This window comes from Talaromyces stipitatus, genomic scaffold (genome assembly GCF_000003125.1).
Source record: "Talaromyces stipitatus ATCC 10500 scf_1105507295523 genomic scaffold, whole genome shotgun sequence".
Taxonomy (NCBI): domain Eukaryota; kingdom Fungi; phylum Ascomycota; class Eurotiomycetes; order Eurotiales; family Trichocomaceae; genus Talaromyces; species Talaromyces stipitatus.
This window is the reverse complement of record NW_002990113.1, coordinates 597,822-613,798: the sequence shown is the minus strand read 5'-3', so window position 1 is coordinate 613,798 and position 15,977 is coordinate 597,822. Positions and strand designations below refer to the sequence as shown.

The window sequence follows — 15,977 nt, the reverse complement described above, 5'->3', positions numbered from 1 at the left end:
AGGTGGCTAGGATGACCAGGACCCGGGGATCATCTTCTTGTCGTTGTTGATCTTGGATATGATGTTCTATTTCAGACCTGCTTGGGTTGCTGCGAGTGTTTCCGGGGTTACTACATACATAGATAGGTTTTGATGTTAGCGAGAGATTTCATCCTCAATGCTGGGTTCATAATCTATCTTCACCTCGATATGGTCGACTCGATGGGCTACGTTCTTGTCAGACATGCTGTTATGTTTTAGTCAAGGAACAAACGAAGTTTAGTAGTTGTCGCAAGGCCGAGATATGGCAACATTATATATTTGTTCATATACCTGAGTTTAACTATACCATGATGAGAAATATTCTCTCGTTAGGGCACAGCCATTGCGAGTTGATCACATCTCAGGCACCCAAATCCTTCCTACCGGACATTCCCCTTCAAACGGGCACTTAAGTAGGCATAAATTATCCAATGTCGTGATCGTGAATCAATCCTACCCCTATGCAATAGTGGAGTTCGTCGGTAATTGTCGTTAATATGGACTTGTTCGAGTTGCCTCAGCCGCGATACAGCCGTTCTCTGTGAATGATACAGATACACTACTCCAATAGCATTAATGTTAGGTAATTCTTGTATTCTGCTTATACTTGTTGCAGAGCCTTACCCACGCTGTTCCCTAAGGCGCTGCGACAGGGAAATCGATCCGAGTAGTCTTACAGTCTGATGCGGTGTTGCATGGCCTAATGTCAGCTAGTAAGTTGAACCAAAGTGTGGCCTTCTGAATTAAGATCGTGCAGGCAGTTCTCATGCGACGAAAGAGTGACAGTGTCCTGAGATAGCGTGTTACCCTCCATGCAATAACACCTGGTATGCAGATACTCAAATAGGGTCACTCACCAAACAGACAAAGCCTAAAGTTATCAAATCTGCCCTGTGCCTATCTGAACAAATATGTAAAGTAGGTCACAAGGATGAACAACAATTATGGTCACGAATACTATGCATACATCTGGTAAATTATGGAAGGATGGAACAATATAATAATTATAGAATTGATCGTTACTAATTATATGAATCAATGAGCGACTCCAGTCCCCGAAGCAATGACCAGTATGTGTCGTACCAGCTCTTTAATGTCTTTCGTTTTGATCGGAACTCGATGATCTCCATCCCATTCCATTAGGCGTGTGGTATTACCCTGGCAGCAATCATGTAATAATTCTCGATGCAGCGGAAGGCCTGAATCTCGCAATCCATGAATGTGCACTGTGGGTATATGGAGCCGAATATTAGACTGACTTATAGAACCACTGCGCCTGGGCCAGATGTTATTTCCGTAAACTGGCTGCCCGTTGGGATCAACAAGCATTGCGCCAGAGCCCTTTCCCAGTTTTTCATTTTCCTCTGCAGCATATATAGACGCGAGCTTCAGATCAAGTGCCACGAGAGGTGCGCGGCCCGCGAGCAAAATTCCGAACCGAAAATCGAGCTTTCTGTTCAAATTTAACTCATGCATCTGCTGCAACTGTTGAACATACAGTAAACTGGCACACATCTTAGCTCCCTGACTGAATCCCAGCAAACCGACCCAAGGACCCGTTGCTCCAAGATCATCGTCTCCGTCCATGGCTCTGTCTAGAGCCTCGTTGAATAACTCAATGGCAGTATTGTTATCGACTTCTGGGCAACCAAGAGCGGAAGGAATCCATGATTTGAAAGGGCCCCATTCTTTGTACACGGAGAGAACGTCGGGACCGGCATCGCATTGCAAAGGTGCTTCTGCGAATACTAATCTGAACTTGCCTCTGAGATGACTCAAGAGTACGCGACATTGTGATCGAAATATCCGAGCGTTAGTGCCTCCGCCGTGGAGGCAAAGAATGCGAGGCATATTGAGGTCAGGGTCGTAGTTGAGCATTTTGCATGGAGTATGCAAGAGGCACGGTCAAAATAAATAGGATGCGAAGGAATGTATATGAATGCGCTGTTTCTATGGCTGGTGGTTTTATGTAAAATAAAGTAGTTGTCATCAACAGTCACGTCATTCATACTTGTGCAGCAAACCGATTAGAAGATGCGAAGAATCTATGTAAAAATTAGTTATATGCATGCACCTGGACGATTTAAGAGTGAGATTTGAGGTCCTGGATATCTGCTTTGAAAGGACTACAGAGTCCGAACTCGCAATTTCTTATTATTTCTCTATCCGATATAGAATCATCGTTTATGATTGGTACGCTTAGTTCTTTGGGCTAAGGAACCAGTCTTTGGACTTACAAACCTTTCTGTCAAAGTTCACGACATTGGGAACAGGTAGTTGGTGTTGGTGTTTTCTTGGCTAGAAACTCCGTCTCGAAAACTCCGATACTGCACATGTGGCTGAATTCACACAATTTTATATTTTATTATGCGAATCCAGGGAGTTTTGAATATCCTTTATAGCCCCGTAATCTTCTATATTGCAGCAGAAAAGCCAAATATTTCCCTTCCAAGGTCCTTGAATGAAGGATCAGAAACTGCCGGATTCAAGACGAGCGGCTTGCCCTGGGTTCATAGCATTCATTCCAAATCTTCGATTCAGCGAGCTAAGATAATTAGATATGCGGACCACCCAATTTTACACGAAAATCTTCTCCGTGTAATACAGAATATAAATGATTAATACTTGCGTCGTGGAAAGCGGCTGAAGCAAGTTGATAGTTGTAGAAATAGTAGGCAAAAATAGGGTTTTCAGTTACCTAGTATGAGTTCTCATGCATGACTTGACCGTGCAAGAAGATAGATATTTGGAGTCATTAGGATTTTTCACACAGTTATAATCCTAAAGACCTTGTCGAATACACTGGCAAATGGCATTTGATTTTAGGGTTTTCGCATGGTTTAGGAGAAATTATCACCTTCCGTATACGGCAGATTTTCCTAAATTGGTGAAAAGCAACTCCCAGTCATAGTGCCAATCCCGCATTTTGGTTGTTGAACATGGAATAGATTAAGTTAATATGGATGTTATGAGTCATCCTAAGCAGTAGTTCCTGATACTACGTAGCGATGTTTTTTGCTGACGATTCGCGGGCAAGGGATAATTCAGACAGATAGGATAAATACTCCAACATAGCAACATTGATTGCATACACATAGTAAAAAGACAAGAGTTGACAAGAGGATAAAGAGTATAGAAAGACAGATACAGTGAAAGTAAATAAGATAAATGAAAAGTGATAAATCTTAGGCTAGCAAAACCACCAGTTGCTAGACTTAGCATGACCAAACGCTTAATAACGTCTTCAGCAAGATAGATTGGAGTTCTCTTAATGCAAGAATCCGGAATTTTTCCAAGACTGAATATATTTCTGAGTCACCTCAACACTTACCGGCCCAACGGCCGCAAGAGTTGGCGAATGTTCGCAACTTTTGGTCGTCCCCAAGAGAAGACCGCCACATGACATGCGAAGAAAATTATCATCCAAGAAATCAATAAGTAAAGCAGCAGGATTATCCCACTCAACTGAACCCGGGAAAGCACGTACTCGACGTACCCATTCCTTGAAAGGAACGATATTGTTGCTAGGGATGTCAAGCAATTCAGCAAGTAGAGGGATCATCTCCCTCCAAGGCTGGCGCACCGGATTGTCAATGTGATAGACTGGATATGGTTGCCGCTCCGAAATGAGTAAGTCACTGCATGTGCCAGCGACATCATCAACTGGAGTCCAACACAGGTCACCGTCAAAGTCTGGAAGGACATTGAGGGTTTGTGATGACTTGAATAAGAAAGACAGGTGCTCCATTGCATTCCAATAACCTGTCACTTTTGAGCCGGCAATTTGTCCGGGGCGTACCGACATAACACGAAATTGGTCAGGGAATTTGTGCAATGTTTCATCAAGCATTCTTTCGCACACGAATTTGGCGTCACCATAGCCATTTGGAAGTACAGATTCAAGTGTCATTCTTTCCTCGGGGACCACAACATTACCGGTCCAAAGCGGGTAATGTCCAACTACTGCGATGGAGGAGATAAGTTGCAAAGTGACCTTTGCTCCTTCTGGCCGTCGTGCAGAAATATCACGCGCAAAATCAATCAGGTTCCGCATCACTTGGAATTGCGATTCCAATCCGGATAAGGGACGCTTCCCAGTCATTGGCCAGGCGTTATGGACTATATGTGTTACCTTCCCAAGAAGCTCTTCGTAATCGGTGTTCTCCAAACCGAGCATGGGCTTAGACGTCGTTGCCTGGAATACTTGAAGCTTGGACTGAGATGCAGCATCAAGCAAGATCCCTCTATCTTCTAAGGCCTTCTGTTGCCGAGCATTCGCATCATTGCCACTGCGTCTATTGAGACAAACCACGGTTTTGACGTTAGGGAGCGCAGTGACATGTGCCAGGAGGTGAGAGCCCAGACTTCCCGTTGCGCCAGTGATCAAGACGCATTTCTCATAGGAACTCGGAGAGGTTGCCCCCTTGATGGGCTGCCCAAGGCAGAATCCTTCGGTATACTTGCGAATATATTCGTCAACCGCCGCCTTGCGACCAGCAGCTGGCTGAAGCTGATTTTCCGGCTTTGGTAAAGGAGCTACTGGCTGCCTGCCGTATTGAGGCCCGGACGCGAGAGCGATAATGACGCGTTGAATGTTTAGTTCTGGGCTATTGCCGTCTGTCCAATCAATGTGCCCATACCCAGCAGAGCGCATAATGCGTTCCCAGATAGTCTGATGTGCAATTGCATGTTCACGACCATCATCGAATAGCCACCAACCCTCAAAAAGACCGAAAATAAGATCAACCCAGAACACTGGCGATGTCATCTCAAGCATCATGAGGAAGCCATCCGGCCGAAGAGCTTTTCGCACATTGGCTGTAGATATCTCGAGATTATGAGTTGCGTGCATCGCATTGCTAGCGATGATTATGTGTTGGCTACCAACTAGCTCTGCAACTGGAGGCTTCTCGATATCATGAACTTTATATTTCATGAAAGGATACTCCTTGAAGGTTTTGCGAGCAGCGGCCACGAAGGAGCCAGAAAGGTCAGTAAATGTGTACTCGACAGGCATCCCTAATTTTGCGAGTAATGCAACCATTCCCTTGGTAGTACCCCCAGTACCAGCACCAAGCTCAAGTATCTTTAGAGGGCCTTGGTCGGTAGGTATTTTAGAAGCGACTCTGGAAATGATGTCCTGCATTTGCACGTTTGCAAGCTTATTCAGCAGAGAGTCGCCATAGAGGCCAGTGACAAGTCGTCTACCCTCGTCGCTTCCAAATATAAGCTTGATACCGTCACAATCGCCCTTCAAAACGTCTGCAAGCCTGCTTCCAGCAAAGTGTGTCAACTTGTTTGCCCACTCATGATCTGGGAAGTCTCGTAAAAGTTGATCGAGTATAGCATCGCTAGATTTGGATGGAGGTGCAATCGCCGTGCGCGTTATCTTGGAACCATCAGTGTCAATTAGCCGTGCTTCTTCCTCCAACATCTTGTATAAATAATTGGTAAGACGTTGATGCTGTGGATCATGTGATATGCGTATTAATTGATCGCCGGCTTTGGCCGAACGAATGGGGCAACCAAGTTGCTCGAATGCTTCAACAGTGAGTGCAACGCAAAGTTGCGTCTGTCTGGGAAGAATAGTATCCATATAACCAGCACACCTATAATTGACGATGAAATCGTCTGTGAGCTTCCTTGATTCCTCGAATGCCTCAATGATTGTGCTAGAAGGTAGCTGAAGGTCACCAGTGTAGACGTTTGACTGTACCTTACTGGTAGGATTGCCATTCCCATTGTCCTCAACATCAGATAGCGAAGTGGTTGCAGGGGTAGATGGTGTGAATGTGGAAGAAGAATCGCTTCCGCTGCTGTCGGATCCTTCTTGATCAGACCCTTCCTCATCGTCACCAATGCCCAAGGTGCTCTTGATTATTTGCACCAATCCAGCAAAATCAGTCACATTCATTAGTTCATCGCTTGGAAGTATACATTTGAACAGCCCTTCGAGCTCACGAGCAAGTTCCATACCCATCAGGGAATCGATACCAATATCAGCAAGTTGCGCATTGTTTGAAATCTCTTCGACACCCATGCCAGAAATCTCCGCAAGAAGGCCTTTAGTCCTGGTAACGATATCTTGAGTTTCACCTGACTTGCCTTTCTCGTCTTTGCTTCCACTGTTAGAGGTGTCACTCTCCGCCGGCGAAGATCTTTCACCAGCATCGGCACTTGGTTTCGCCGCGGAGGATGCTGGGGCTATCGGTAATCCTGAAAGACGTGCGAGAATCTTGCTCATAGTTGCTTTGGCGACCTTGTGGTAGTGGACACCAAGAATGACTTCAGTAAGCTTTCCGTTTGTAGAGTCGAAAATAAACATGTCAGTAAGATACGAATGCTCCGAGGGAAGTTCTTGATGATATGCAAAGACGTCCCAGGAACTTGGTCGTTTGTAATCACCTGTGACGTCTGGACTGCGCATCCATTTTTCAAAACCTGTAGCGATGTACATGTCGCCAGGGTCTTTCTCTGTCATACAGTTGACCCAAATTCCACCGACTTGGCTGAAACAATCGGAAAGTAATGCGTCAAGCCATGACTCTCCAGAAAACTTCTTGACAACACGTCCAGCAGATTCGTTTCCTTTTCCTACCAGCTTCTGTAATCCTCTGTAAGGAGCAGAATAGTCAACTACTTCTCCAAATGAGCGGTAAATGTTGCGTCCTTGAATAATGTCATCTGCATCGTCACTGTTCAAGAGACCGACGCAGCGTTTATGACCAATCAATCGTTCATACCTGGAGAATTCCAATTGCCATTCTGCATTGTCGACCGAAACGAAATTTATCTGACCTGTAACATGGACTGTGCTAGCCTTGGAAGTTTCAGCGTCACTAATGATTTGCCATGACCAGCTGTTAGGGTTGACATTTTGCGAGTCGACGTCCAACCAAACCGAACGAGAAGTATCAATGCAGATAGGAGACTGATTATCAACATTGCAAATTCTAGGCTGTAGACCGGATGAGGAAAAATCAGGATAGAGACTAATAAGTGCTTCGATGGCAATGTCAACTTCGACGGTAGCTGGGCAGATTGGGGCAGTTTGTGCAATAATATGTCCAGAAACAAGTTCCTTGTACCTTTCAGTTTCTGTATTGATACGGAATCTTGCAGCACGCTTCTTCTCATCCTTGTAGTCGAAGAAGCTCCACAGTCCCTTTGGCTTTTCAATATGACCATATAAATCTTGCTTGGAAGAGGTTGGAGGAGGTACTGGCTCCACCCAGTGGCGCGACTTCTCGAATTGATATGCGGGCAAAATCATGGGGCTGTACTCATAGGTCTGTAACCTGCTATGGGCCCAGAATGATGCTATAAGACCCTCTTTCCATAGAGACACAGTAGAATTTACTAGGAGCTGAAATCCATTATCGGTAGTGATATGGATGGGTTGAAAGTGGGATCCAGATGGTGACCCAAGCGCTCGACTTGCCATATTGGTAATTGTTGAGTTGGAACCAGCTTCCACAAAAATCGCGTCTGGGTATTTTTTGGAAATCCTTTGGACGGCATGGTTGAAGAATACAGGGTTACGCATATGGTCAGCGACGTATTTTGGACCTAAGCGCTCAGAGTAAAATTCAGTTGCCCTTTCAAGATGAATTGAAGGCGAGTTGAATTGTAAGGTCTGCCCAACCTGTTCCAAGTCAGACATCAAGGGTTCAACCAATGTGGAGTGGAATGCATTGGTGACATTAAGTTTCTTGTACCGGAACTTAGAATAGGCTGGATTCTTGGAAATGGTATGGCTGGCGATATCGATTGCTCGAGACGATCCAGCAATAGTGAAGCTCCGTGGCCCATTGAGGCATGCAATTGTCGGCGCTCGTTGACCAGCTTCCTCACAAGGTGCGAGCGTTTCAGCTAGAAGTTTTTCGACTTCCCTTTGGTCGGCTTCAATGGCCATCATAGTTCCCTTTTCACTTCCCCAGCTCTCTTTAATGATAGTTGCACGGCCAACAATCATTTTTAATGTGTCTTCCAGAGAAAGAACACCGGAGATGCAAAGTGATGTTAATTCACCAAAGCTGTGCCCAACTATAGCAACGGGCTGAATGCCAGAATCTATCCAACTCCTGCCGCAAGCATACTGGATTGAGAATAGCATTGCCTGGAGTTTGACAATGTCATCGATTGGGCTCCGTTGAAAGATGCCAGGGTAGATACTTTCGCATCCCAAGGATCGACAGACATAGTCGCACTGGTCGAGATAAGTAGCTAGGACTTTCACGTTCTCATATACTTCTCGATTAAGTCCCACATAAGTAGAAATCTGTCCGCCAAAACAAAGAACAACTGACCGAGATTTCGGTTGTACAACAGTACCAGCGAAATTGATATCTCCGGTTTGGAACGCATCCAGCTTCTCGATTAACTGCTTCACTGACCTACTTGTGAACACCAATGCACGATCTAAAGTCGGGTTCGATTGCCGGCAGATATTGAAGGATAAATTCGCAATTGACAGGCTCTCAACACCTTTGGTTTCCAGTGATTTCACAAGCTTTGCGCAGTAGTCACGAATTGCTCGGTCGTCTTTTCCAAAGATATGGAAAGGGTAATCGACCACTGGGAGTTCATGTGAACTCGTCGCAGATTTGGGAAGACGAGGAGCTTCGGTGATGACAGCAGACGCATTGGAACCAGATGCACCGTAATTATTAATTAGAGCTGCTCTGTAGTCGTCTTCCCAAGTAGTCTGTTTGGTAATTATCTGCATCTTGTCATCCGGTGTCGCATTGAGATGAGGGTTAGGCGACTTGTAGCTTGCTTGTGGAGGAATTGTCTTATTTTGGATCATAAGTAGAGTCTTGATTAATGAAACGACACCCGACGATGCTTCCGTATGACCAACAAGACCCTTGACTGACCCAAGTGAAAGTGGTTTGGAGCGCAAATTGGCTCCTCCAAGAACCCTGCGGATGCTGTCATACTCTGCTGGGTCACCCACCTGAGTTCCAGTGCCATGAGCTTCCACGATGGAGATCTTCTTAGGGTCTATTTGAGCATTTTGAATGACATTTTCGAAGAGAGAAGACAACGAAGGAGCATTTGGCACAAAAATGGGAGTGCAATTTTGATTTTGAGACACTCCCGTGCTAGATATTGTACCAATGATCTGGTCCCCGTTGGCAATAGCTGCTGACATTTTCTTTAAGAAAACCACACCCACCGCCTCTCCTCGACAATAACCATCCGCATTTGCATCGAAAGGTTTACATTGTCCGGTAGGGCTTAGGAAGGATGCTGCAGCAAGATTTTGAAACCATAGAGCGCTATTCATCATGTTGACTCCACCTGCTAATGCAGCATTGCACTCACCACTCAGAATTGACTTGCAAGCGAGATGGACAGCAACTAAAGACGAAGAGCAGGCAGTGTCAAGTGTTAATCCTGTGCCTGTCCAACCAAAATAGTGGCTGACTTTTCCTGCAATGAAACTTTTCAAATTTCCCGTAGCGGTAAACGCATTAGGTTGATGGCATGCGACATTGTCTGCATAGTCAGCAGCGCATTCCCCAATGAAACAGCCAATTTTCTTGTCTTGGTCCGGAGAGGTAAAATATCCAGCCTGCTCCAGAGCCTGGTAGGCCACGTGAAGAAGTATCCTTTGCTGGGGATCAGTCGATGCGGCTTCTCTCGCACTCTTTTTGAAGAATTTCTGATCGAAAACGTCGTGATCATTGAGGAAATTGCCGTAGTACTTTCTCTTAGGGTCGACTTCACGCCACTCATTATCAAATTTAATGCGATTCCGCGGCACCTCTCTGTGCTGGGATTTTCCCGAACACAATAAGTCCCAAAATTCATCAGTGTCGTCAGCTCCTGCAACTTTTAGCGACATGCCAACAACAGCAATATCATCATCCTTGAATTGTTGAGGTAGAAGCGCGGAAGGTGGCTCAACAGAAACTGGCTGAATATCCGATGCGTGGATAACATTTTGCTTGATCTCGCGTAGGATTGATGGCGGAACACATGGCTCCGGACCGAATACAATCACAGCTATTCGTTGGTGCTTGACCTGTGACTCGGTAATTGATTTGAAGGTTGGATACCAGTTTGAATGCTGTAGAAGAATTGTCCTCAGGGCATGAGCATGAAGTTTTCCACTTGTGATCAAGCCGGTACCAGAGTTAGAACGTGTCTGGTAAATGAGATTGGAGGCATCCGGAAGGAGAAGTAATGGGCGAGATGATATGAAATTGATAATCGGGTCAACATCTTCCGCATACTGCTGATGATGAAATCTGCCAAATAATCCTATCTCATTTGCAACAATTCCAGCATCTCGAAGTCGTGCTTGCAAGGCATCTGTTGATTTGAACGCGGTGGTAATAGTGGCACGCTGGTCATCATATGACACCGAAACATACGCCTTCAATATGTAAGCAACTGTACTCTAATTTTGCAATGTAGTACCTACCTCAGGAAAGCGAGAAAGTATTTCCTTTAGCTCTTCAGCTGCCTTGGCGGAGTTCCAAGCCGTGGCCAAAGATTTGGATGGCCCCTCAGTATCAAGGACATCCTGTACATCCACAATTCCGCCGATGATCATGGCCAGACGTATCGCGTTCGCTCCATATCTCTCAATGTCTTTTGTGTCTTTGCTAATGGAGACGGCTAATGCACTCAAAAATCCGATGCAGAAGCCTAACGTCTCAATTGAAGATCCATAACTTGATTTTGCCGTGGCAGTATCGAGATACTTGAGATACTCTGTTATGTGTGTGATGACAACGAGAGGACTGAGAATGATGTTTGGAAGATGCTCGTTAGCACTCAACGTAAGATCTCCAGTCTTGGTCCATTCGATCAGATGTCGCAGTAGATCTTCGCCTAGAATCACGCCGTACTTCGGAAATTCTTTCACAAAATCTTTCCAGATACTCGGAAGATCTGTGATAGTATCCGCGATCCATGACAGCTGTTTTACTGTAAGTTGCAGTGAGCGGAAGTCGCTTCCACGGGCAGAGAGAGCCTGGGGCCCAAACACAAGTAGCCTTTTTGCTTCTTGTGCTATGGACCGCATGTTTGATAGTGTTAATGCTGTGTACTAAATCAATCTGGGTTGATATGCGGCGTATGGATATAATATGACGGATCATAAGTTATAGGACAGGTAAAAGATGACAAAGCAAACGTGACGCACTGTTGAGAGTGTGCAGGATAAAGTTGGTGCAATCTGAATTGACGGGTTTGTGGGTTTTTATCGCACTCTACCAACCTCCCAGCTCAAACTTGAGTTTACATGAAGCACATTTACATCCGAACAATCGCGCCTCAATGTCAAACCTATGATTGATAGCCAGTAAGACCACCAAACAGATACCCATGTAAGGTACGGCAATAATATTGTAAAGCTATATCCAATCATCCACTGCCCGGAAGTAGCTAGGAGGAAACTCCGATCAAAAGCCCTAAACAAATGGCCGGTCCACCGAATAAGTAAAACTCCGCATGGTGATAACCAGAATATCTTTCTACTACTGGAAAAATTGTTGCCAGGGCCATATATATAAGCTCAATATTTTATTATTCGGACACGGTAAATTTGAATCGTTGCGAAAATCGGCAATTACACATTACCATAGGCATAGAGAACAAAGCTTGTCCCTAGATACTTCGGAGATAGAAGTCAAGATAAATATCGTAGCTCAATTGGAAAAGAGCTTCTATGATTGGCAACTGCGAGGAGTTTCACTCATACTTTATACGAAAGGGACTCAAGCTGCATTTTGTGTTGTGGTATGGTCGTCAATCGTCGCTCCTTACAATGGCTTTCTTCCTGTCTTGGTTATCTAGCTTGTTTGTCTCCGCTATTTCGAGGATAGCATTATCCGCAAGATTTTATTTCCCTTTTATCACATTATTTTCATCGCGGAGAAGGGAAGCGTCTCTCTCGCAAAAGGATGTTTCTCTCGAGAATGGCTTTTTTACAGCACCAGCCATCGTTGAGAAACATCAAGACTGGCAAGACTTGGACCGTTACCAGGATGTTCTGGGGCAGCTACCAATGCTTCAAGTTTATGCCCACATTCTCTATCTTTTCCCACTGCCTGAGAATGTCCGGCGTAAAGCAGTATTGAGTGATCTTTCGAGGGCAGTTGCTAGCGTTCGAAAGGCGGTGCCATGGATGGGAGCGAAAGTCATCAACGAAGGCAGATCGGAAACTAGCTCAGGTCTTTACAAAGTGACTGAGTGTGATTCTCCTCTTCATGAAATTGATGTCAGAGACTTAGCCGGTGATGAGACTTGTCCATCATACGAAGAACTCAAGAAACGTAAAGCTCCTATTTCATTATTGGATGCAAGGAAATTCACGTCAGTACCTGGATTTCCGATACGATTTGAAGATTCTGAGAAGGATCCTTCACGAGTACTCCGCCTGAATGCCACCTTCATCAAAGGCGGGCTGGTAATCGATTTCCTGATTCACCATAACACCGCTGATGCGGGTGGGCATTTCGGTTCCATCAAAATGATCGCAATGGCCATGCGCGGAGAAAAATTTCCTGCCAGGCTACTGGAACAAGCAAACCTGGACCGAAGAAACCTGTTTCCATTGTTGGGCCCCCATGAGCCAATGATGGACCATAGCAGTCATGTTAGAACACCAATTACCTCCGCTGCGCCTCTAGTTACATCTGATCCAAATTCCGCGAAGTACCATGTGATACGTTTCAGTGCAGAAAAACTCAATATGTTGAAAGATATAGCGAGCGAGAATCTAGATCGTGATGTACCTTTCATTTCTACTGATGATGCATTAAGCGCCCACTGCTGGAAGCACTTTACCCTCGCGCGTGCGCATAAGTTTGGACCTCAGACAAAGTCCCGCTTTGCTAGAGCAGTGGATGGTCGCTCAGCATTAGGTATATCGAAGGATTACATGGGCGACGTGATTCATAACGTTTCCACATTCCTCACTTTCGAGCAACTGACTACCTGGCCTCTTTCGCGTATTGCCTCGCATTTACGAAGACATCTGAATGCCAAGAATACAGCTTATGACATTCGAAGTTTTGCAACTTTTATCGCCAATACGCCTGACAAATCCACAATCACGTATGGTGGGCAGTTCAATCCAGATACTGATGTTGGCTGTTCCAGTGTACGCGGCTTGGGGAAGGTCTTATTTCCCAGTTTTGGCATCCTAGGCCAACCAGAGTTTGTTAGGAGGCCTAAGCCAGGAGTTGCATTTCCAGGACTACTTGTATTTTTCCCAGGCAGTCCAAGTGGCGATTGTGATGTGTGGGTGTGTCTTGCTGAGGATGAGATCAAGACACTAACGGAGAATGATAGGGAGTGGAGAAAATGGGCCGAGTATATTGGTTAATCTTACCTTAATCTTGGTAGTTGATTATATGTATGTTTTGCTTAATTCGACTATATCTAATTCATATTGGTTTCTTCGGCGGGGATGATGAAGTCCTGTTGCCTAAATCCACGAGTATCCGACCATAATATCGTCGAAGCTTGATCAAGGCCTACCACTAGTTTGAACCCGGATTAGTTATTTAACTAGCAATGTCACTCTCGATGCGTTCAAGAGTCTCTCTCGGACGGGATCGTTTTTATTATCCATCTATCATATATGCTCTGGATAGAGCTATTTTTCTCTTTATCTGCGTCAGACGCAATCGATGACCGCGTATCATGTATATGTACTTAATCTGAACACTCTTTTACATTGATGATAAATTATCTTCAATACAGTTTGTACTCACTCTCGAGCCTCGAAAAGTAAAATAGTCACTGCCTTTCATTCTGCGTTCGGTGTACTAGACTAACATTATCGGACTTTCTATTATGTCGTCCAATGCTGTTTACAACCGTCACTCGCATTCTGTTACAGAACAAATCGGTATTCTAGACGGTTATGCCAATCAAACCGGGTTATTGTAAATCATATGATATTCCCAGTCGGCTATCGAAAGTATGGCGATTCACCGATCTCAGTTCTGGCGTCGGATGCCTTTCTAATATATGTGTATGTTACTTATGCATCATCTAGGGCTAAAGACTGTTCTTGAAAATATTGTCTTCATTGGTTATATTCGTACGCTGAAAAATCATGTCGTGGAAATCAAGTGCAGATGGCACATGGCGTAAAGAGCTCGGCGGCGTTGAGAAAATCTATCGTTTCCAGTCCACCATCTTTCGGGGGACCGGACGTGAACACTGGGGACTTTATACAGTCTGTCAAGTCAAATTAGCTGCAATTTTGAACTCAGATGACATAATTGCTGCGCTTTGTAATGCCTGGAAAGCGTTACGATTTGAGTTTCCTGCCCTAACTCTCATCGTTGATGGGTATGAAGCCGTTTACACCGATGTTGTGGAAGAAGACGGTATTGGAGTCCAGAGCGCTGTTGAAGATTGGGCCAAGAAAACGTTCCTAGTAGAGCCTCTCTTGACCATGGAAGAGCTACTTGCCGATTACAAGTTGCACGATTTGCCAGAATTGATTTGGCTGCCTGCAACATCACAGATCGTCTTACGGGTTTCACATTGGCGTGTTGACGGTATCGGTACCTGTATGCTACTTAACCGACTGTTTAATTTGATTTCTACCAAGGCTGCGGATGTCATCCCAGGAGACTGGAGTATCGAAAAGGACTTAGCCAAAATCTCCCCTAGCCTAGAGGATGCAGCTGGCTCACCCATGGCCAGCAATCAAGAAATAGAGAACACGGCAAGAGAAATAAGTACAACGTTTCGCGAGAAGGCACTACAGTCAATCGGCTTGCCGTATAACGGAGACCGCACAACACCTCCTGGCCAGGCCGCAGTGCAAGCGACTACATTCACTACCGAGACCTCAAAAGCTCTTGTTGCTGAATGCAAAGCACGCAAAATCAGTGTAACCGCAGCAATCCACGCGGCTCTCGCAGCAGCTACGTTCGAGTTGACTTCTGCAAAAGGCGTTGATGAGTACGTTACGATTATGGCAGTGAGCTATCGGCCGTACCTTAAAGAACCTTACAACTCGGAAGCACATGCATGCCAGACATATGTTTCAAGTATTGCGCCCACGGTCTCGAAGAATGCCAGCTTCGATCAACAAACTACCACTTTGACCGAATTATTTAAGAATTGGAATTGTGAAAAAATGTCTCACGCATTGCGAGAACTGTATCACGGTGCTTCTCAGGCACTCCTTTCACCACCACCATGTTCAGCTGGGCCTCTACCAAATCCTCCGAGTGGTATAACGCACAGCAATCTGGGAGTTATCGACAATTTTATCAAATGTCGTTACTACGATAATAAAGAGTCCGAACTATTGGAGAAAACTCCCATCGTTGAGGTAAACCGTTTCCGATTCGGCGTCAGCATCTTGACACGACAGATGCTGCTGTATCCTTGGACTTTCCGCGGGCAGCTTAATCTGTCAATTAACTACAACGATGCCTATTACGATGCCGACACACCTCATAAGGTACTTGATTTGGTTCAGCAGAAGTTGGAGGAAGAGCTTCACTTGAAGTTGGAAAGGTGCTTTTAGCATTCTCACAGTGTATTGAGTTCTAGAGTTAACGTCTTAGGGAATATAATGATCGTTGCAGACTATGTATTTTGGAAAAAAATATCGATTATAATACCATAGATACCATTGGAAGTTGATAGTGGAGCGTGCTGTAAATTTTCTCAATAATCTTCATATGCCACTTCCGCCTTACATACTGATGTCGTGATGCCGATTTGGAATCTTGAGCAGAGCAAATTAATGGCAGAATGAAACATTCATACTAATTTGAGTAGGGCTGTTGACGATAGTGCCGATATGACGATATCGTATCGTCTGATGATATCGACGATACGATATCATCAAACTTTTGACAATATCGTCAATCGGCAATAATTACTTCGTCGAATATACGACTCTTTAAGTAGCATCTCTACCAATACCACTGCCTTGCTAATACAACGTTAAAATGTTC

At 44.9% G+C, this 15,977-nt stretch overlaps 4 protein-coding genes across 4 annotated transcripts; 2 read left to right on the top strand and 2 right to left on the bottom strand.

Annotated features, from left to right (window-relative positions):
• Positions 1–1,056: 1,056 nt before the first annotated feature.
• Positions 1,057–2,264, bottom strand: TSTA_061720 (uncharacterized protein; the record flags this gene model as incomplete). Its single annotated transcript, XM_002340030.1, has 2 exons — positions 1,520–2,264; positions 1,057–1,474 (listed from the first exon to the last, which is right to left on the bottom strand). Exons 1-2 carry the CDS (start codon positions 1,897–1,899, stop codon positions 1,057–1,059), a joined length of 798 nt encoding a protein of 265 aa, XP_002340071.1. The 5' UTR covers positions 1,900–2,264.
• Positions 2,265–3,289: 1,025 nt separating this feature from the next.
• Positions 3,290–11,062, bottom strand: TSTA_061710 (polyketide synthase, putative; the record flags this gene model as incomplete). Its single annotated transcript, XM_002340029.1, has 2 exons — positions 3,290–10,408; positions 10,457–11,062. The coding sequence occupies 2 exons, from the start codon at positions 11,060–11,062 to the stop codon at positions 3,290–3,292; spliced, it is 7,725 nt and encodes a 2,574-aa protein (XP_002340070.1).
• A 744-nt stretch (positions 11,063–11,806) lies between these two features.
• TSTA_061700 (trichothecene 3-O-acetyltransferase, putative) lies at positions 11,807–13,453 on the top strand (the record flags this gene model as incomplete). The annotated part of the gene is made up of 2 exons (XM_002340028.1): positions 11,807–12,231; positions 12,265–13,453. The coding sequence occupies 2 exons, from the start codon at positions 11,807–11,809 to the stop codon at positions 13,367–13,369; spliced, it is 1,530 nt and encodes a 509-aa protein (XP_002340069.1). The 3' UTR covers positions 13,370–13,453.
• A 605-nt stretch (positions 13,454–14,058) lies between these two features.
• TSTA_061690 (uncharacterized protein) lies at positions 14,059–15,660 on the top strand (the record flags this gene model as incomplete). Its single annotated transcript, XM_002340027.1, has 2 exons — positions 14,059–15,531; positions 15,603–15,660. Exons 1-2 carry the CDS (start codon positions 14,108–14,110, stop codon positions 15,658–15,660), a joined length of 1,482 nt encoding a protein of 493 aa, XP_002340068.1. The 5' UTR covers positions 14,059–14,107.
• Between the last annotated feature and the right edge of the window lie 317 nt (positions 15,661–15,977).